Source organism: Capronia coronata (genome assembly GCF_000585585.1).
Source record: "Capronia coronata CBS 617.96 chromosome Unknown acBCG-supercont1.7, whole genome shotgun sequence".
Classification (NCBI taxonomy): domain Eukaryota; kingdom Fungi; phylum Ascomycota; class Eurotiomycetes; order Chaetothyriales; family Herpotrichiellaceae; genus Capronia; species Capronia coronata.
The window spans coordinates 1,565,229-1,584,437 of NW_006912899.1; the positions used below are offsets into that span (position 1 = coordinate 1,565,229).

At 53.8% G+C, this 19,209-nt stretch overlaps 8 protein-coding genes across 8 annotated transcripts; 6 read left to right on the top strand and 2 right to left on the bottom strand.

Moving 5' to 3' along the window:
- Nucleotides 1–707: 707 nt before the first annotated feature.
- Nucleotides 708–2,931, top strand: A1O1_08130 (uncharacterized protein; the record flags this gene model as incomplete). The annotated part of the gene is made up of 2 exons (XM_007728992.1): nt 708–913; nt 969–2,931. The coding sequence occupies 2 exons, from the start codon at nt 708–710 to the stop codon at nt 2,929–2,931; spliced, it is 2,169 nt and encodes a 722-aa protein (XP_007727182.1).
- A 397-nt stretch (nt 2,932–3,328) lies between these two features.
- On the top strand, nt 3,329–4,567 carry A1O1_08131 (uncharacterized protein; the record flags this gene model as incomplete). The annotated part of the gene is made up of 1 exon (XM_007728993.1): nt 3,329–4,567. One exon carries the CDS (start codon nt 3,329–3,331, stop codon nt 4,565–4,567), a length of 1,239 nt encoding a protein of 412 aa, XP_007727183.1.
- A 510-nt stretch (nt 4,568–5,077) lies between these two features.
- A1O1_08132 (uncharacterized protein) lies at nt 5,078–8,890 on the top strand (the record flags this gene model as incomplete). Its single annotated transcript, XM_007728994.1, has 2 exons — nt 5,078–5,365; nt 5,423–8,890. The coding sequence occupies 2 exons, from the start codon at nt 5,078–5,080 to the stop codon at nt 8,888–8,890; spliced, it is 3,756 nt and encodes a 1,251-aa protein (XP_007727184.1).
- A 402-nt stretch (nt 8,891–9,292) lies between these two features.
- Nucleotides 9,293–10,185, top strand: A1O1_08133 (methylene-fatty-acyl-phospholipid synthase; the record flags this gene model as incomplete). Its single annotated transcript, XM_007728995.1, has 4 exons — nt 9,293–9,377; nt 9,453–9,492; nt 9,580–10,038; nt 10,098–10,185. The coding sequence occupies 4 exons, from the start codon at nt 9,293–9,295 to the stop codon at nt 10,183–10,185; spliced, it is 672 nt and encodes a 223-aa protein (XP_007727185.1).
- Nucleotides 10,186–10,875: 690 nt separating this feature from the next.
- Nucleotides 10,876–12,551, top strand: A1O1_08134 (uncharacterized protein; the record flags this gene model as incomplete). The annotated part of the gene is made up of 4 exons (XM_007728996.1): nt 10,876–10,948; nt 11,019–11,137; nt 11,194–11,347; nt 11,404–12,551. The coding sequence occupies 4 exons, from the start codon at nt 10,876–10,878 to the stop codon at nt 12,549–12,551; spliced, it is 1,494 nt and encodes a 497-aa protein (XP_007727186.1).
- A 302-nt stretch (nt 12,552–12,853) lies between these two features.
- Nucleotides 12,854–13,977, bottom strand: A1O1_08135 (casein kinase II subunit beta-2; the record flags this gene model as incomplete). The annotated part of the gene is made up of 2 exons (XM_007728997.1): nt 12,854–13,627; nt 13,921–13,977. The coding sequence occupies 2 exons, from the start codon at nt 13,975–13,977 to the stop codon at nt 12,854–12,856; spliced, it is 831 nt and encodes a 276-aa protein (XP_007727187.1).
- An 890-nt stretch (nt 13,978–14,867) lies between these two features.
- A1O1_08136 (uncharacterized protein) lies at nt 14,868–16,080 on the top strand (the record flags this gene model as incomplete). The annotated part of the gene is made up of 3 exons (XM_007728998.1): nt 14,868–14,983; nt 15,086–15,398; nt 15,466–16,080. The coding sequence occupies 3 exons, from the start codon at nt 14,868–14,870 to the stop codon at nt 16,078–16,080; spliced, it is 1,044 nt and encodes a 347-aa protein (XP_007727188.1).
- Nucleotides 16,081–16,974: 894 nt separating this feature from the next.
- A1O1_08137 (uncharacterized protein) lies at nt 16,975–19,164 on the bottom strand (the record flags this gene model as incomplete). The annotated part of the gene is made up of 1 exon (XM_007728999.1): nt 16,975–19,164. The coding sequence occupies one exon, from the start codon at nt 19,162–19,164 to the stop codon at nt 16,975–16,977; it is 2,190 nt and encodes a 729-aa protein (XP_007727189.1).
- Between the last annotated feature and the right edge of the window lie 45 nt (nt 19,165–19,209).

Here is a 19,209-nt window from a genome sequence, read left to right on the forward strand (position 1 = left end):
GACAGATGCATCGGTCACTATTGTCAGCGGGTTGACAACATTGAGAAGGTGAAGTGACAAGTCGGGTGGAGGGCGGGTCGGTGAATCGCAGCGGGGGGACGAATGAGATTGACGACTCGGGTTATCAGATGCCAGTTTGGCATACACCGATGCGTTGTTTCAATAGAAGACCTGATCCATAAGGGGCCGTGTTGGGTATTCATTAGAAATGAATTGTTTGTTGTTTGATGAGCGCAGGCACAGGCGCAGGCACAGGCAAAGGCGTTCGAACCCTGGAGCTGGGAGAACGAGGCATTTACTAGGCCAGCTTCTATGCCAGTCTGCTAGACGTTGTCTCTCCAAGTTATTAGGGCTGCAGACGTTAGCCTCCCTAACCTCCCTAGCATTTGTTAGGTACCGTAGGTAGGTAGTTTGGAGTCCCTGGGGGCTAGGGAGGCTCCTTAGGCTGGCGTGCTGCCTGGAACTCGATTTGGAGGCACAAGGTGGCACGTCACACTGCACCCCATCGTTTGTCAAATTACGGTTGTCTGACGAAGCAGTACACTTCCAGTTATGCGTAGTGCTGTTGGACTCTCCCGCAAGCCTGGTTTCAGTCAAGTTCACCCGCCAAAAGTGTCGAGAGCTTGCCCGTCAAAGGTTATCGCGGGCATCATATTGATGCAACGTGACCCTAGAGCTCCTTTGCCATTGTAAAACGCAGGGTAGGGATGGCATACAAACGCTCTCGACAGGCCTTCGAAGCCGACCTCCAAAAAAAGTCCTCCCCCTTCGTCGCATACGGAACACCATTGCCCCCCATAGACGAACAGACGAGAGATGATGGCTCTTTCGTGCCAATTTGGAAGCAAGAGGTCACAGATGAGAGAGGGAGAAAACGGTTACACGGCGCCTTCACTGGAGGCTTCAGCGCCGGGTGAGATTGTGGAACATATTATTTGAGAACATAATGGCTAAGATGGAGGGCGCAGATATTTCAATACGGTAGGCTCCAAAGAAGGTTGGACTCCTTCCACATTTGTCTCGTCGAGACAAAATCGGTTCAAAGATGGCAAAAAGCCTACGCAGAAGCCTGAGGACTTCATGGACGAGGAAGATTTGCGCGAGGCAGAAGAGGCCCGGAGTCTAAATGTCTCGGAAGATTTCGCAGGCTTTGGCACTGAGCATGACTCCGTCCGCAAGACAGCGACCATTGACCTTTTCCGGCCTCTTGATGAGACTATCGGCTCGAAGTTGCTCAAGAGAATGGGTTGGAGAGAAGGCCAGGGAATAGGACCTCGAGTCAGACGAGCAGCCAACCTGGGTAATGATGACGGAGAGCCTGCTGAGGAATATCTCTTCGCGCCTGAAGATGCTCGCGTAATCTCCTATGAAAAGAAGACGGACTACAAGGGACTAGGCTATGAGAGCGTATTGTCGAATGCGAGAAAGGCCACAGCTAAACCCGCTTCAGGAGGGGAAGAGATTGAAGCTGGCCGAGGCGGATCTTCTGAAGACGATGCCGGTGGACTACGCACGGCTTCAAGGAAATCTGCTCAACGGGGCGCCAAGAGCGGTATAGGGGTTGGTGTTCTCAACGACGACGGGTCTGACGACGAAGACCCATACTCCATGGGTCCCAGAATCTCCTACCACAGAGTCATAGGAGGCGACAAGAAATCGAAAACTAAATCAAGAAACATCACGAACTCTGCGAACCCCTTGGTGAAGACTAAACCGACATACATTTCGAAAAGGCTGGTGGATCTGAAGGGAGTTTCGAGGAAATGTCATGATGGCCGCCTGCCCCCCGAAGGGTTCGTGTTGGCCGGCCAATTGGGGTCCATGACCATCCAGGACGACAAGTATCGATCGCCTGACGTTCCTGCTGGGTGGAAGTCCTCCAAGTTGACGGAGTCCGTCGCTGACTCTCAATCGCCCTCCATGTCGACTGCTGAGGCGGCGCGGGCATCCGTTCTGACAGCCAAATCGCGGGCCAACATATTGGGAGAACCACAGCTACCAGGGAAGTCTGTATTCGACTTTTTGTCGCCTGCTGCACGTGAAAGGCTTGTTACTGCGTCAGGCAAAGGAAACCTCCCCGCAGCGGGAAACGAAGCTCCTCCCGAGGGGTTCGAAAAGGCGAAGTCTACGTCAATTCCACTACAAAGTCTTGTCCCCCAACTTGCCCCTGATGTAGCGCTCCAAGCGCTTAGCCGTGGTGCTAACGGTTGGATGCCCTATGCGGAGGATGAGAAGAAGCGGACCAGATATCGTACCTATCTGGAGATCCAAGCTGGTCTCAGAAAGGCCGAAGGAGGCGACGAGCTCCCTCCCAGTGCAGAGGGAATGGCGCAGAGCGACTGGGTGATGGAAATGCACGAGTTTGCGCGGGCAGCTGAAGTTTTCAAGCCCATCAGTGGGCTCATGGCTAGCCGCTTCACCTCTTCCTCGTCTCTACCCGAAGGCCGTCACAGTGACTCGGCAAATGCCACAGAAGAATCGCTATTGGCCAGGCCATCTGCCAAACCCGAGGATCCTGCTGAATCGGCCGCCAAGTTGGGTATGTTTGGTCAGTTGACTAGGTCAATGTCCAGTTTCTCTCCGACGAAGCTGCTCTGCAAGAGATTCAATGTGCCTCTACCAGATCCCTCCGCATTCGCAGCTCCCGACGCGGGAACGGGCGATCCCGGCGGAGAACAGCCTGTTGCAGTAGCACAACAGTTCCGCTCCCACATGTCAACTGGATTTCAGGACGAGGCAATTGAAGTTGAAAATGCTAAGAGGGACAGAGACAGTGCTCAAGACAGCATAGCCGAACCAAATGGATCAGGGCGAGAGGCACCGTCGGCAGCGGCTGGCATCCAGCCAGAAAGGAACGAAGCCCTGGAGCAGGAAAGACCTGGACAAGCCGTATTTAAAGCCATTTTTGGTAGTGATGACGAGGATGATTAGGAGCATGCAACCTACACACTTCTGCAGTTCCTGTCTGTGCGTGCGCAGTAGTCCCCAGAGCAAAGAAAGTCCAGGATGTAGACAGCAGAGTTGGCAGGAAGCTCGCGGTACTTGTAGCAACATCCTGACGGCAAGGCTGAGTACAAAGGAGAAGGGTGCGTGGGCTCAGGAGGCCCGGTCTTTTGTTGGACCGAGTCAACTGCGTCTTGGGGAATTTTATTAGAGAGGCCAGATTTGCCCAAATTCACCTCCAACATACCACACGGCGTACTCTCTGGTTATAGATATCTACCATTTACACTGCGTTTAACAATTCTCCTTCTCGTTGCTTGCTACAGTCGCTCTTTTTGCCTTCACGTATCGCGGTGCAGCAGTCCTCTACAGATCAAACACAAACATGGCTCGCCGGAAACAAGTCGCTCCCATGCAGCGCATCCATTCCGGCGAGATCATGCAAAGTCTCTCAGACGAAGCCGAGAAACACGCTCACCACACCAACGGCCATGTCTCGAAGCCCGCCGAGTCAAGAAAGAGGACGTCGTCCCATTCCCAACAGTCACATCCGGGGGTCCTGACCCTCCTCATTTGTGTTTCCGGCATCTATGCGTCTTTCCTGACCTGGGGACTACTTCAGGAGCGCATTACAACCAGACCATATCCGGTCGACGAGTCAGCGCAGGCGCAGCAAGAATACTTTCGCTTTCCAATTGTGTTGAACACGATTCAGGCTCTGTTTGCTTTCACAAGCGGCAGCTTCTACCTGCTCTACAAGACAAAGTCATTCAAAATCCTTCCCTCCAAGGCCGCCCTCGGACCGCTGCTTCTAGTAACACTGACCACGACCCTTGCTTCACCCTTCGGATATGCCTCGCTCGCACACGTCGATTACCTCACCTTCGTCCTCGCCAAATCCTGCAAGCTGCTCCCGGTCATGGCCCTACATGTCACACTGTTCCGCAGGCGTTACCCCCTTTCAAAATATATCGTCGTGCTTGCTGTCACCAGCGGCGTTGCTTTGTTCACGCTCTACCACCCGCCCAAACCGGGCAAGGAGCGCAAGATACAATCATCAAGCGTGTACGGCTTGAGCTTGCTAGGAATAAACCTGCTACTCGATGGCCTCACGAATACTGTGCAAGATCACATCTTTCAGTCTCCACACCGCTATGGGAAGACCTCTGGACCTCAGATGATGGTCATCTTGAACCTGCTCGGGACGTTGTTCATGACCGTATATCTTGTCGTGACACCATACCTTCCCGACTCGCTGCTTCCATCCTTCGCGAGACCCAGTGAGACCCATGAATTGGCGAACGCTTTATCCTTCTTTACACGGCATCCCGCAGTCTTCTACGATGTTCTCGGTTTTGCGGCGTGCGGCGCCATTGGACAGCTGTTCATCTACGCAACTCTTGAACGATTTTCGAGTTTGCTTCTCGTCACTGTTACAGTGACGCGCAAGATGCTCACGATGGTTCTGAGCGTGGTCTGGTTCGGGAAAAGTCTTAGCCACGGCCAGTGGATGGGCGTGGCTCTCGTGTTTGGCGGTATCGCCGCCGAGGCATATATTCAGCAGAGAGATAAAAAGAGGAAAGACAGTCGGAAACGCCATTTAGAGGATTATAAACAAAGGTAGATGCCGGCGCAGACTACGCAACGGCTGAGTCATGCATGTATGGGATATGTCCACCGCAATGCAACAGCTGGTACTGTCTATTGCGACTATGAAATCAAGCTCCCCTGCATCAAAAGCACCGGGTGTACATGATCCTAGTAGTATTAGTGAAAAAGCCACATAATGTTCCCGCCCCTTGGAAGAGCGGCAGGTTCAAGTTCTTGCTGGAACAGGAGCAGCGTGTGTTCACAATCAAGGCAAGAACGGCCAGAAGGCTCGAAGCCTTATCAAAAGGGGCTTTAAAGACAGCGTTCAAATGGGGCAAGTGCGCCGAGATACTATACGACGCAACGCAGCTCGTAGTCCGCAATTCATGCATGTGAGAGGCAGCATCTGCTGCAATTGTTCGTTTGTTTCTGTACCTCTCTGCTGGCTTACTACGTGTGCGAGCACTTCTACTCTTGTACACCGTTTGACCGAGACACTCTCGCATCTACCGGCCGTTGTTGGCTCACAAGATGCCGAGGTGTCATGGACCGGTATCCTGGGGACTATGTCCTCCATAACCTGCCCTTACTTGTTATCTCCGGGTTAGAAACAGGCGGAGACGAGACCGAGCCCATTACCACCGGAAGAACGCATGCGTTTTTACAAGAAGGCGGGTTCAGGCTCAAGGTAGACATTCCAGCGGTCCGAGGGTCTCTTGCGACGCAACTGCTTCAGTCCTTTCGCGCCCAGGATGCCTCAGAAGTGCCATGGCATCATCGGTCACTGGCCGCTCGAAACGGAAAGGTATTCAAGATTGCAACCGTTGGACGGGTAAGTGTTAGTCCTAGCAGTGTTATGATGGGTCTGTAGCTGACTGGAAAACAAAAGGTATACACTCTTCCTCCTCGTAAGGCACCGCCTCCGCCCTATTCTCCCCGGCTGGCGGCTGCTGTTGCAAACGGAAGCCCTCCGCCGCCGCTCGTTCTCCACTCCCCTCTGTCACCCTTGACGCCAGGCTCGCCCTTGTACCCTGACGGTATCATCTCTTCTCTATGGATCACCAAGCATCAGTCCAGGCTGCCTTGCGCACTGTTGACCTTCTTCACTCTTTCCTCGGATCCCAAAACAAGTTCCCTCGCGGACAATAAGCTGAAGTCGGAGATCAACAGCATCCGAAGCGTGCTCTCGTCGACGAATTATAGGACTAGACTTCTCCTTGTCCTGCTTGGCGACAACGATATCGACCCGTCTGAGGTCGAAGATCGCTGCAACAACATCCGGCGTGCTACCGGCCTCGATGGAAAGAGTATCTCGTTCCTTCCTCATGACTCGTCGCCGGCCGAGATCGAAGACTTTGTTGGTTCCGTGCTCTCATATCTCCAGCCTCTCTGTGTAGAATACTACCGAGATCTTTCGAAACATGCTCGGCGAAAGCGTAATAGAAACATTGTCCCTCAGCCTACGGTGCAGCCAGGTACGTCTAGCATATTGTCGTTGCAAGGCTGGAACGTTCGATATGAGTTTAAGCTGGCCGTGTTTGCCGAATTCCGGCAGGAAATGGATGCAGCCTGTCGGAACTACGAGACTGCTTATGAAACCCTGTTCAGTCCGAAAGTCCTAGACGCCATCGCCGTGGACAGTCCTCGTTTCAACGAAGCATGGCTGCTCGCTGACATCATCGCCCTTCGCACGATCAGGTGTCTTCTATGGACTGATCAAGGTACGACAGCGGTGAAGTCCTGGATCAGTCATAGGGAAAGGGTCAAAGATTTGGTCAACCGCAAGGGCATAGGTACGGACAACTATGGCTGGGAAGCATGGCAGTCCACTTGGACCCGGGTCATGGCAGACCTCATCTCAAGATCAGGATATCCACCACTGAACGTTCAAAATCCCGAAAATCCAGGCATGCTTCCTGTTTATGCCCGAACGAGCAAACCTCTTGCCGCTGGAGAGGCTGCCACCCCATGGGAACAACTACACCACGAAGGATATTGGCTTGACATGTCCAGAATATGCGTAAGTAAGCGCCGAAAGTGGGCATTACAGATCCCGGAGGAGGACAGGCAATCCCCAGGCCATTCGTCAGCATCCATGGTTGCTCATAAGTCGCGCTTTTACGACACGTATCTCGCGCTCGAGCCTTACCGCGAGTTTCCAAATGATGGGAGTGCTGGGTATGATCATGTGAAAGAAATAATCGAAACCTTGAATGCAGCAATTGTCCACTTCGCAAAGCGTGGTCAACTGCGTAAGGTTGAGATTTTGGAGCTTCATAAAGGTCTGGCACATCTTAGTACCGGATCGTGGTCGGCGGCTGTGACGACCCTCCAGCCCCTATGGAAGAAACACAATTGGAGGCGTGCCGGCTGGTGGAAGCTGCTCCAACACCTTGGCTGGGCGCTACTGGACTGCGTGCCCGGCACGAAAAATCACACTCTGCTGATCCAGTTGCTCTGGGAGTTGTCTACCAGCGTCTTTGAGGCACGACCAGGGGTCAACTACGACCTGCCCGTTGCTTTGAAGGCTCTGTCTCCGGAGATTGCTCACCCCTCGGTAGCAATAGACGCGGACGAAGCAGTATCACCATTAGTACCCGCTTTCGCTTTCGCTTCTCCCAATGTGTTTGTCGGGGAACCCTTGGAATGCCAGCTGTCCTTGGTTTCACGGGCGCAGGCAAGATTGCCGCCTGTCCACCTCACCGAGGTCAAAATCGTCTTTGAGGGTAGCCTAAGACCTATCCACTTGGTCTCCGGAGAAGGCCAATCTCCCGAGCAGATACCGGGGCGTGCTGAGTTCGTTGATGTCAGCCTCCAAGAATCGTTGTCCTCTACTGCCAAAAGGTCATCTGCCGGGACGATCGCATCTATGACTGGTGTCGCCGATTTGACTATACCACCACTTCACACCAGAATATTTCGGTTTCGTGTCATTCCACGAGAAGCAGGAGAAATATCGATCGCATCCATCACGCTATTGATAGATGACGAAAACTTTACTCTTGCGGTCACGTCGTCAAACTTTGAACATTCGACACCTCACTGGTGGGAGGCAAAGAATGGCATTCCCATTCCTCGCTTGCTTGGGCAAGAACTGAACGCGTTCAACAAGATCGAGGTCAAGCCGAAACCGCCGAGGCTGCAGATTGAAGCACCTGGACTAAGACGGTCATATTATACTAGTGAATCGATCCAAATCGACTTCAATATCATCAATGATGAAGATGAAGACACAATTGCATCAGTTGAGGCACGAATGATCAGTCAGATTGAAGGAGCCGCGCAACTTGGGTGGGTAGCATCTGATTCGGCGTCGGATGTGGTATCAGCTACTCCTTCCGACATAGGCGTGTTGACATTGCCTGCTCGAGCCCTCGGGACGCTCCCTGTATCCAGCAACAGCACCATCTCGATCATCATCACAGACACAGCAATAGCGGTTGATCACGAAGTTGAGATAGTCGCACGGTATAGCCTTGTCTCAGAGCCAGAGACCGTTTTGACCAAGACCTTGACCGTTGATGTGGGCGTTATCCGTCCATTCGAGGCCAATTACGACTTCTTGCCGCGCCTTGATCCGGATCCGTGGCCGAGTTTCTTCGATGCTCCACCGCCAGACGCGGAATCTGCAAGTGCGCAGGGTCTACGACACAAGTATTCGGTAGCTGCGAGTGTCTGTTCGTTTGCGACAGAGCCTGTGGTGATAGAAGCGATTCTGCTGACCGCAACCCAAATCGTAGGAGGTGCATTATGTTCCACCGGGACCGGCCTGGTGAGGAATCGTACCGAGAGAACAGCTGGCAAAGACGAGGCCGCCATCTCTGTGGAAATCTTACCAGACCGGACGGAAATCTTCGATTTTGACCTGACGGTGCAGAAACTGACATTGGGTGATCGGCACACGGTTGGAATAGATCTAGCTCTTGAAATCGGCTGGCGTCGGCAAGATTCAGACAAGGTCAACACCACGTTACTCGAAGTGCCGCGACTCATCGCGCCGATGGCGGAGCCTCGTGTCCTGCTCACAGTCACTGAAGCGGCTTCGTTTCCCTCGGAGTTCTGTGCAAGACGGTTGGACTTCATGATGGAGAACCCGAGCATGCACTTCCTGACGTTCAATGTGTCTATGGAGGCTAGTGAAGACTTTGCCTTCAGCGGACCCAAGGCATGCGCCCTCAATCTGGTGCCCATCAGCAGACACGCCTTGACCTACCGGATACTACCGAATAAGAAAGACCAGTGGATCGTGGTGAACCTGAAAGTGGTCGACGCGTATTTTGGTCAGACATTGAAAGTTCTCCCCGGCGGCGAAGGGGTCAAGGTCGACAAGAAAGGCAATGTTCTTGTAAGGGTTTAGAGACCGATTGACCTAGTGAATGTATATGAAGGGAAGGCTCACGGTTGTCACTACCGGGGGAAGAGGTTGAGCAAGTGAGTCTACCTGCAGGGTTACATATTTCATTTCCTGCCATGAGTACAAAGCCCAGAGTAGACAGAGTAGAAATCTTGATAAACCTGAAGCGAGCCTCGTGCCTCGATACGTTGAACTTGAAGTTGAACTTGAAGTCGAAGTTGAAATTGGATGCAGGCAGTGGACGTCATTGCATTTCTTGGCAAGAGCGCGCATTCTTCTCCAATTTCCAGTTCAACTTGAACCTCCGCAGGTTTTGCCGAAGCTTCAGACGCGCCGCGTTCCAGATTCGTTGATTGTTTGATTCTCTATAACATCTTACGCACCCCTCGAGTGACCACTGCGACCATGGAAAAGCTTCAGAACCTTGTCGCCAGTGTGACGGGAAAGGAGAAAGTCGGGATCCTCGACAGCTCGGCGCAGTCACTCTATGGTAAACTTCAACCCCTCCGCCAGAAGGTGGTGCTTGGAACATACATGTATGAATGGGACTGACACAGACTCTCAGTTGCTGCGGCAGCCATAGCATTCAACCCTATCTTCTGGAAGTGAGTTGGTCCTCCGGATGCAGCCCGCTCGGAATAGCTAACAGTATCAGTGTCGTTGCCCGACTAGGTATCGATCCCACAGTTCAGTTGTGATGAGGGCGTATTTAACCTGAGGCTAGAGTACAATACTCACTTCTTGACCAAGATCTTCCGCTCTCCTTACTATGGCTGTTATGCGCTGGCAGTGACTATCTTCTCGCTCGGTATCCTACGCGACTCTCTGTACAAATCTGCTCTTGACGAACAACCGCTCTACCCGCCCCTGCACCAACCCGCACTAGGCGTGATCTTGTTTGCTGCCGGCAACACTCTGGTGCTCTCGAGCATGTGGGCACTTGGGGTGACGGGCACCTATCTGGGCGACTACTTCGGCATCTTGATGGACCACAAGGTTGAAGGGTTTCCCTTCAATGTCACAGGGGCACCAATGTACTGGGGAAGCACTCTGTCCTTCCTCGGCACCGCCTTCTACACCGGCCGAACGGCGGGCGTGTTGCTCACTCTGGAGGTCTTCGTGATGTATCTCATTGCACTGCGGTTTGAAGAGTATGGCCCGAAGAACTGGCTGGTATTTCTTGTTAACAGTCTCGCTGACCACCATCCAGCCCTTTCACTGCCGAGATTTATGCAAAGAAGGAGTCGAGGCCTGTCACTCGCTCCATGACGCGACCAAAGGATCGTAAGAAGGCATGAGCTGATGAACATTCCCAGCAGGGCGACGACAGGGTAATTGTTCGATTTCGAGGAGCGCCATCTTCCTTCTACCACGGAGGTTGGGGCCATTTGATGGTCGTCTAAGAGAGGAATTCACCACCTGCAAAGATGACATAGCGTTAGGAGGGGGATGACGGAGAAATCACAGGAGCGTGTACATACATAGAATCGGAAGCTGTTTCAACACAGACTATGGCTAGAGTTGAATTGAACTTGTCTACTAGCAGCATATCTTCACCTTTCTAGTTCTTGTTTCTATCCGCCCGGGCAAGGCTGGCATGTAGCCTTGCGGGAGACTCAGGAGCCTGGCTTGGCATTGCGTAGGTCGGAGCAAATGTTGGAGCGCGAGTCATGCGGTCCCAGCCTCCTGGTAGACTTTCTCTGGTTGCATGACTCGAACCATCAATTGCGCGTGTTGCAGTTCTTCCAACAACTTGAACGACTTCACCACCGATTGTCTCGGCTCGGCTTATTCTTTGGCCCTCAAACTACTGTATTATGCTGTCTCCCGTGAGCAATATCTGTATCTGTGCTTGGGTCTTCATTCTCGCACATGGGACAGTCCCTTGACCATTTTTCGCCCACGGCAACCCATTCCCAGCTCGCCAGACACACCTCTCCACATTGCCCAGTGCGAAGCGCTTTCCTGCACCAACGCCCGTCGCCGAGATGCCACCTCAGCATGTAGAGATCGCTGAGACGATCGCGGCCTTGAAACGAACCTTGCGCCGAGAGAAAGAAGGTATGAACCTCAAGCCTCTTACCGGTTGCAATGTGCATGATCTTGTGACTAACCTGGCCAAACTCACCAGCTCCTACCGACCAGCCCATCTCCTCTGCCACTAATCGAGGCAACAAGTTAAAGCGCGGCGCCAGCTATGTTCATGCAGGATCTCTACCATATCCACATGGTCCAGACGGATATAAACAGGTGGGCGCAATCTCCAGGAAGCGGGGTTGAGGACAAGAAGCTCACAACATTCGCAGAAAATCGAACATGCAGGCTACACCCGTTATATCCTCGAACGAAATCCACGGCGGTACAACGAGTATGGGGATGAGTTGGAAGACAGTGAAAGTGACACAGAAGCAGACGCAGATGCCGAGGAGGAGAACCCTTACAGCGGCGTTCGCATCGAGGGTAAGATCGTGCTTTCACGTTCGTGTTTTGTCCCCACGCTGACCGGACCTATACAGAGCTATTACGCCCTTTGAGACACCCTTCAGACCTAGCAGTACACCCTACCTTATCCCTCCCATTTCTCGATAGCGCCCTCCCCAACTTGGTGAGATCAACGGAAGAGACACTGCGGCAGGAGAGGGCCAATCTGTGGCGCGCCAAAAACCTGAACAGACACTTCATGGGCGACGAGTCCTGGATGCCTTTGGGTAGTATAGAGGTTCCTGAGGACTGGGACATGTTCGAACCCAAACCAAAATTGCCCTCGGAGCAGCCAGCAAACAAGAGGAGAAAACGAGAAGTCCTAGATCACACCTCCCAAAACGGTGTCAATGGACACTCCTACACCGTCGAAGAGGAGGACGGCAGTAATAAGGGTTCAGAGATACAAAATCCAAATCAGTCCGGACCGGAAGGGGTCCAGTCCGCCGAGGCAGATGGACTTGATCGAGAGCAGAGAAACTTTGTGCAAGAGGATGCGCAAGGAACAGTGGACAGTCCGCCAGCCACGAACGGAGCACATGTTGATGACAACCACGACTCACCGCCTGCCGGCAACGCGGGAGAACCGAAACTCGAGCATGAGGAAGAACCCAAAGAGGAACCATTAGAGAAGGCGGAACTTGGTACAGATGAACAAGGCGATGCTGATGATGAAAGCCTTCCACAACCTAGTCGAAGAATCACGCGAGCTCTTGCGGCAGAGCACAACACATCAAGTGCTGCAACTCCTCCGTTGTCACCTAACTCGACCACCTCGTCCATTGATTCCTCCCTACTTCACGCCGATCCCTTTTTCCTGCTTCCTCCCAACCTAGGGACCAATCGGCGCGCGATCCAAGATCTGTCTCGTCTTGCTATGCCCGTGGAAGAGTTTATGGAAACACGCCGGTTATTGATGCTGTTCATACAGAAGCAAGAAGAGAGTGTGCGCGCCTACGAAGGGGTCCTGGCCAAATTGACCAAGGCCAAGAGGATGCGCGAGAAGCTCTGGGAATGGTGCAGGACCGAAGGCCATGTGGGCGAGTTGTCGGACGGCGAGGATTGGATCGACGCTGAAGCGTGGGGCCTGACGCCCGATGATCTTAAGAAGGGCAAAGATGAAGAAGACCTGGAAGGCCATGAAGATACCGGCAGAAAGGGCAAGAGGCGAAGAAGAGACTAGAAGTCCCAGATCACCAGGCCGAAAAAGCGAGCCCGCCTGAATTACGATAAATGTCGGTCCATGACATGATGTACAAGAATCCAATCTCATTTGAAGAAACATTGTGCCTTTGCTGTCCTGGCAGACCCTGCACTGGCATAAAAGAAGTAACCGTCTTTGAAGCTTTCGTAAGCCTAACAGCCTGACGCCGTCCCCTTCGACCTGCCAGCAAACTAGACTCGCTCTCTCGGGGGTCTGCGCCCTTTATGAATCCTTCGTGGCGTGTCTTTGCACACCTCTGCGACAATACAAGGCTACAGTGGCTATTTCGAAGCCGATGCTCGCTGCAGTTCCACGCCTCCATCCTGCTCTGCCGACAAATTCATCCGCCGATCACCGTTGTCTTCGATTTCGTCCTGATCGTCATCCGCGCCCTCGCCATCACTACTATCGACATCTTCGATGAACAGCTGCGCACTCTCACCAATGACGCCCGCCTCCTTCAGCCTGGCACGCATCTCCCTCCTCTCGCCATCCTGCCAGCGAGCCAGCGCGGCGGCGGCATGGACACGGAAGCCAAAGATCTTCGGCTCATGGCGGCGGCGCGACTTGACCGGCACGAGCGCCGGATAGACCTGGAACAAGATATTGTGGAACGAGCTGCCGAAATACGCGCCGTCGATGGCGGCATGCCGACTGGACTTCGGGTTGTAGATGTCCTCGCACTTGGCGCAGTACAGCTTGACGCTCTTCTGGCCCGGATTGTCGCTCGGTCCGAAGGGGAGCAAAGGGTGGCTGTCGCACAGGACGCGCGGGCACCGGCCAAAGTCGGACCGCTTGAACTTCTCCACCATCTTGGCCAGCCCGCGGGTGGTCACGATGTAGCGTGCGTGCACCAGGCCGTACAGATGACGGGCCGACTTCTCGATCGTTTCGCGCATGTCGTCGTCGCAGTCGAGATCGAACACGTCCGTGATCAGGTCCAGCGCGTGTTGGTAGTAGTGCACCTCGGTGTTCAGCCCCGTCAGGTTGAACCGGTCCGTGATGTATTCCTCGTCGATCTCGCAGAAGTATTCATTGCCGCGCGATGAAATGAACTGGACAGACGCAAAACATTGGTTAGTAACGAGATGAAACCGCCGCACGTTCAAGCCCAAGCGGAATGTTTCGCACGATGATCCAGGTTAGATGTCCTGACTTTCCCACGAGAAACACTGTAGAGAGCAAAGCAACCTTGAAGAACCCGCTTCAGAGTCTTTCTTCCTTCTCTTGACACGAGACTAGGGAGTGGCCGCGAGTGCGGCCACTCCTGTCTTTGAAATTATACTTCTCGCAGATCAGGTGGACTTATAGTGCATTTGGGTTCGGAGATAGGGAAATGTAAACATACCCAGTCCCGCCAGTAACTGGTGTAGTCACTGTCGGTCTCTGACTGAAAGTCCTCCATCATGATAGGCACATCGACCGCTTTTCGTCAAATCACCCAAAAGCAGGGGAGGCGAATATGGGAACCGCAGTCTTTCAGGAAATGGAATGGAAAAAGTACTGTTGGCTTTGAAAATGATGGATATTGTTTGCGTTGCGCCAGGCTGGTTTGCTTAGAGTTGAAGATGGGAGAATGGAGGGACAAGCGGGAGAGTGATACGTTGGTGTTGAGGTTACAAGGCTCTGATACAAAGGTCCGGGGCACCCACGTGATGTTACGGAGGGACAATTCATAATCTAGCGCAGTTTGTCCTCTACGGCGAAGCGTCTGGCAATATCATGCTCTTGCGCTTCCTTTCACTCCAAGCAGGTCGTAAGATGAATCAAAGGTTTCTAATATGCCAGTAATTTGCGTGCGACGTGTGTCTCAACCTATGTCATGACGGGCGTGTTTTTCGCACGAGCTGTTCATGACTCTGTACGAGGTGGGAATGGGAGAGCATATTCATGTCCATCATGCTGCCCATCTCGCGATCACACTTGTACTCCTGCCTTTCAACCCTGATCAACCACTCAAGTGGGTAAGTGGCTTGGGAGGACTTGGAAAGTGCTGGTTGCGATAGACGATGATATCGCCGTTGATCGCAAGGCTGGACTCGGTGAGAGTAGCCTTCTAAAGCTGACTCATCCGTTGGGGCAAGGCTCACGCATGTCAGGGGCTGGCCATAGGGCGGCGCAGGCTTTGTCCCAATCGGAAGCACACCGCGATCGAGTCCGACAAGTTCCCCAGACTTTTTGTGTCGTATCTCGCCCCCGCGGTCATGGTCAATATCCTCAGCTGTGGCGTGACATGATGGCCTGCAATGTTATAAAGACAAAGATACGGAGAGCTATATCACAATAAGAGCTGAGATGGCACCCATCAGCCAGCGCAGGCATCTCGGCCGCGACAAATTCGGAGCGCAGTTCAGCCTCCTCAAGACTCAACAGTACACCGACCCCTCGACTCGAACCGTGACGCCGACCATGTACGTACCCATCTCCTGGCAATAGGTTTCCCTCGGCATCGAAAGAAGTCTGTCAGTCATCCTGCTTCGACACCTGGGCTGATCTCCTGTCTTGCTTCACAGCCACCGCACCATATCATGGAACGCTTCCGGCGGATTGATCGCCACGGGCGCCAACGACAAGACGGTTCGCGTATGGAATCCAGAGAGGACAAGTCCGCGTAGTCAGACTGAATTGAAGGGACACGGCCATGCGATAGAAAAAGTCCTGTTCAACCCTGCTCGCGAATTCGAGTTGGCGAGCTGCTCCTCAGACGGCACGGTGCGGTTCTGGGATACCCGGAGCAAGACCTGCGTGACCAAGCTCGATGTTGGCGGCGAGCCGTTCACTCTGAGCTGGAGCACGGATGGAAGCACGTTATTAGCGGGAACAAAGGTGCGTTGGGGTGGAAGACCTACTCCGCGGCTTCGAATCGACATCGCAAGCTGACCGCTTTGCCTAGGGCGACGTCCTCATCCCCATCTCCACCGCAATACCATCGTCCCCAGTCATTCTTTCGCGACACAAGCAGACTCTACAGACAAACCAGACGACCTTCTCCAACGCTTACCCTCCTACGGACCTACTGATCACGCAAGGCGACGGCTCGCTCAAGATTCTCGATTTCCCATCCTTTCAACCTCTGCACACCATTTCCGCCCACACGTCCTCCTGCACTGCCATTGCGTACTGTCCGAACGGGAAGTACGTTGCCGTTGGTGGCTCCGACGCCATGATATCTCTCTGGGACACGACCGACTGGGTCTGTCGAAGGACGGTCTCCAACCCCAGTTCAGGGGCTATCAGAGGGCTAAGCTGGTCCTGGGACGGGCGCTACTTGGTCGGTGCCAGTGAGGAAATGGGCACCGGCGGTGGCGAGGGGCTCAGTTCAGGATTCGACATCTATCACGCCGAGACGGGCGATGTGGTCCATACGATTCCGACGGGCACAAGTGGCATCCCCGCCGTCGAGTGGCATCCCAGCCGCTATTCGTTGGCCTATACCCAGATCGAAGAGACGCGACAGGGGAAGTCGAGCTTGAAAATCGTCGGCGCCGCAGGAGGCCCATCGATATGAAGGAATCTATACACTTTTCACTACATCATTTAAGGCCCTCCTGGATATGATTGCCGCACAATGCGCTGGCACCAGCTGGCAGATTGGCCACATACGACGCGGATTCACCCTGAGACGGACCTCAAGGGCCCCTCTGATCACAGCCCCTGCTCGACCCGACCTGAAGAACAGGGCTCTTGTACCGTCAATATCAAGAAATGCAATCTGCTAGCCATCTGCGCCGGCATGTTATCAGGAGAGTGTCACTGTTGTTGTTAGTACTCGAGAGGACGAGATCCCAAGGAGGCTATCGCTCGTTCCAGCAACTCGGCAGGTGCAGGAGTATTTGGAATAAGAGGCTCTTTTTGGTTTCCAGAACGTGTCCAGGTTTTCGCCAGTCTGTCCAAGTCCTTCAAGAAATATCCTGAGCGACTTTCCAAGGCTTGCATCGAGCGAAACACAACATACATGCTATCAGATTGCCGGTGGTAAGGGGGCATCCGGCATCGGTCGCTTCAAGGGATGGTCATAGACAGTGGAAGAAGAAGCATCTTGTGGAAACAGCATGCCGCGGTGAACTCTCTCGATAGTATATATCGGTACGGTATTGTCGACCTCTGAATTTGATAGGCCAGGAGCATGTCTGCTGGACTAGACTAGAAGACTGGATAGAATAAAAGGCATTTGGGACAACCAAGTACTTTCCTCAAGCTTATCTGGACTGCTGTCTTGATTCGGGAACTGGTCTTGTTCAAGACCACTTGGATTAGAACATCCAGTCTTTTGCATGACCCAAAACAGGTAGACTGACTACCAGCTTCTGGCCACCGAGCCGTGTGGCTAGAACTAGGCTGAGGATCAAGGGCGATGGCCGATATATAATGAACATCGGATCTTGGGAACGGAAGTCTGTGGTTACAGCTTCAACGCGCCTCCACCGGATTCCAACGCATTGACACGGTCCGCTTGCTTCCTTTTCTTGCCTCCCAGGTCCTGCAGTTCTCCCTTCTTGTCGATGACCTTGACATTGCCCTTGCGCAGTTCAGTGAGGATGTCGGCCTCCTGATCAGCCTTCTTCTTGCGAGGGCCCGGCGTCCCCGACGTGCCCGATCCCGATCCCGCAACCGGAGCCTTGCCCTGGGCCTGAGCTTTCTTGGTCCGCTCCTTTTCCCTTCGGCGACGACGCAGCTTTTCTTCCCGCGTCATCTCTTCTTTGTTGACGCTCACGCCGCTCTTGCGAACAAGCAAATCACGGTCAGTCCTCTCCTCGCCCGGCCGATACACCTCTTGTGGCGCGAGCATGCTTTGATCCGCATTGACACCCAGCCCGACGGGCCGGGCATCTTCCATGCTGATTGTCGGTTTGTCCTCGACGATCTTGATCTCGGCCTCAACCCGCTTCGGCTTGAAGTGCAAGTTGCTCAGCAGGTCGAGTTGACTGGACACCTCCTTCCAGAGCCGGGAGATCTCTTCGTGTTGCTTCTTGGTGGCGGCTGATCGCTTGTCGACGTATCCGGGGTCCGTGGCGCGGAGGTGTTCCTGTTCATAGACCTCCGCAAGGCCCGACTGTGGCTTCGCATCGTCCAGCTCGATCCGCCCACGACGAGCCTCGTTCGCGGTGCCAAGGGCATCGGGGTGGCGGCGGACGACTTCGTCGAATTCTCGCGCGAGGATACGCCGTTTGATCAGTTGTTCGATTTCTTCCGAGACCTCGGATGTGATCACCGGTACCGGCTTGCCGACCCGTTCAAACTCCAGATCTTCTTCGATCAACGAGTTGAGCGGGCGGTCGGCGGCTCGCGCTTCGCCTGACAGTGTCCAATCGCGTTTGCTCACATTTGCGGCTTCAAGACGACGAATTTCGGCGGCGATGGCTGCTCGTTGTTTCTCATGCGTCGACATATTCTTCGTTGACGGCTTCCCACCATCTGTGTCGGACCCGGACTCAAGGTCGGAGGGTTCTTCATCGGACTCGAGGAGATCACGGCGCACATCGGAGATGGCTCGCTCCATGTCTTCGTCGATATTCTGGTCGTCCTCGGGTCGACGTTGAGGCGTCGGCTGTGTCTTTGGTAGAGCTCGCATGCGCTTCGTCTTCGAAGGCTTCTTGGGCGGGGGCGCAAAGAAGTCCTGATATCGAATATCGTTGGTGTTGTCTAAGCCGGGAAGAGCAGCTTCGAGATTGTTGCCCTCGTCGTCCAACATTTCCTCATCACTGTCTTCGGCGTCCAGGTCAGCATTTCCAAATGTCGGGCCGTCGTCTTCCTCGGATCCATCTTCGGCGTCGGACACATTGCCTTGGCCCGTCGCCGGACGGTTCTGCTGCCGCGTGGACTTGTGAATAGGCATCTTCAGCGGATCGGCATCCCAATCGATTTCATCTTCATCGCTCGGGTTGTCATCCTCTCCTAATACGTCCATTTGTTCAAGGAATTGTGTCTGTTTGTTGAAGTCGTCGATGGAAAAGAAGCCGTCGTTCAGATTGTGGGGATCTTGCACATAGGTTTCTGGCTGCTGAGGCTCCGATTCCGAAGCAGAGTCTTCATCTTCAACCTCATTGTCTTCATCGCCAGAGGCATCGTCTTCGTCTTGGTCTTCGCCCTCATCGAATTGCTCGTCGCCCGTCAAATCCCCCTCTTCATCGAAATCTTCATCGTCGAGAGCCTCCTCCAAAGCCTCATCGTCTAGCACGATGTCGTCCACGCCATGGGGCTCTTCCACGATGTGACCGTCGAGGCCGTCGACACCCTCCTTGCCATCCGCCCGCGCCTGACTCTGCTGAGCGGCGATGTCTCTCTCTACTTCAGAGCATGCGGCATCAAGGACTCTCCGTGCCTGTTCCCATACCTGCTTCACTCCGAGTCCACTGGTGTATACCTGCCGGAGTTGTAGGACCTCGCCTTCGTGTCCAACATCACCCCGTTTCCTCTTCTTCCTGTTTTCATCCCGCCTAGATTTCTGTGCATCTGCGACATTGGTGGCTAATGGGTCGAGGATTGTCTTGAGGGAGGCCAAGGTCTCGAGATGGAGGGGGGACGGAGGTTGCAGGAAGGTATGCGATGATTTCGACAGGCTGTCGAACATTGTCTCAACGCCGGTCGCCATCTTTGCTTAGGGTCTTTACTGTGGTTAGTGCACGAGACTCGCAGT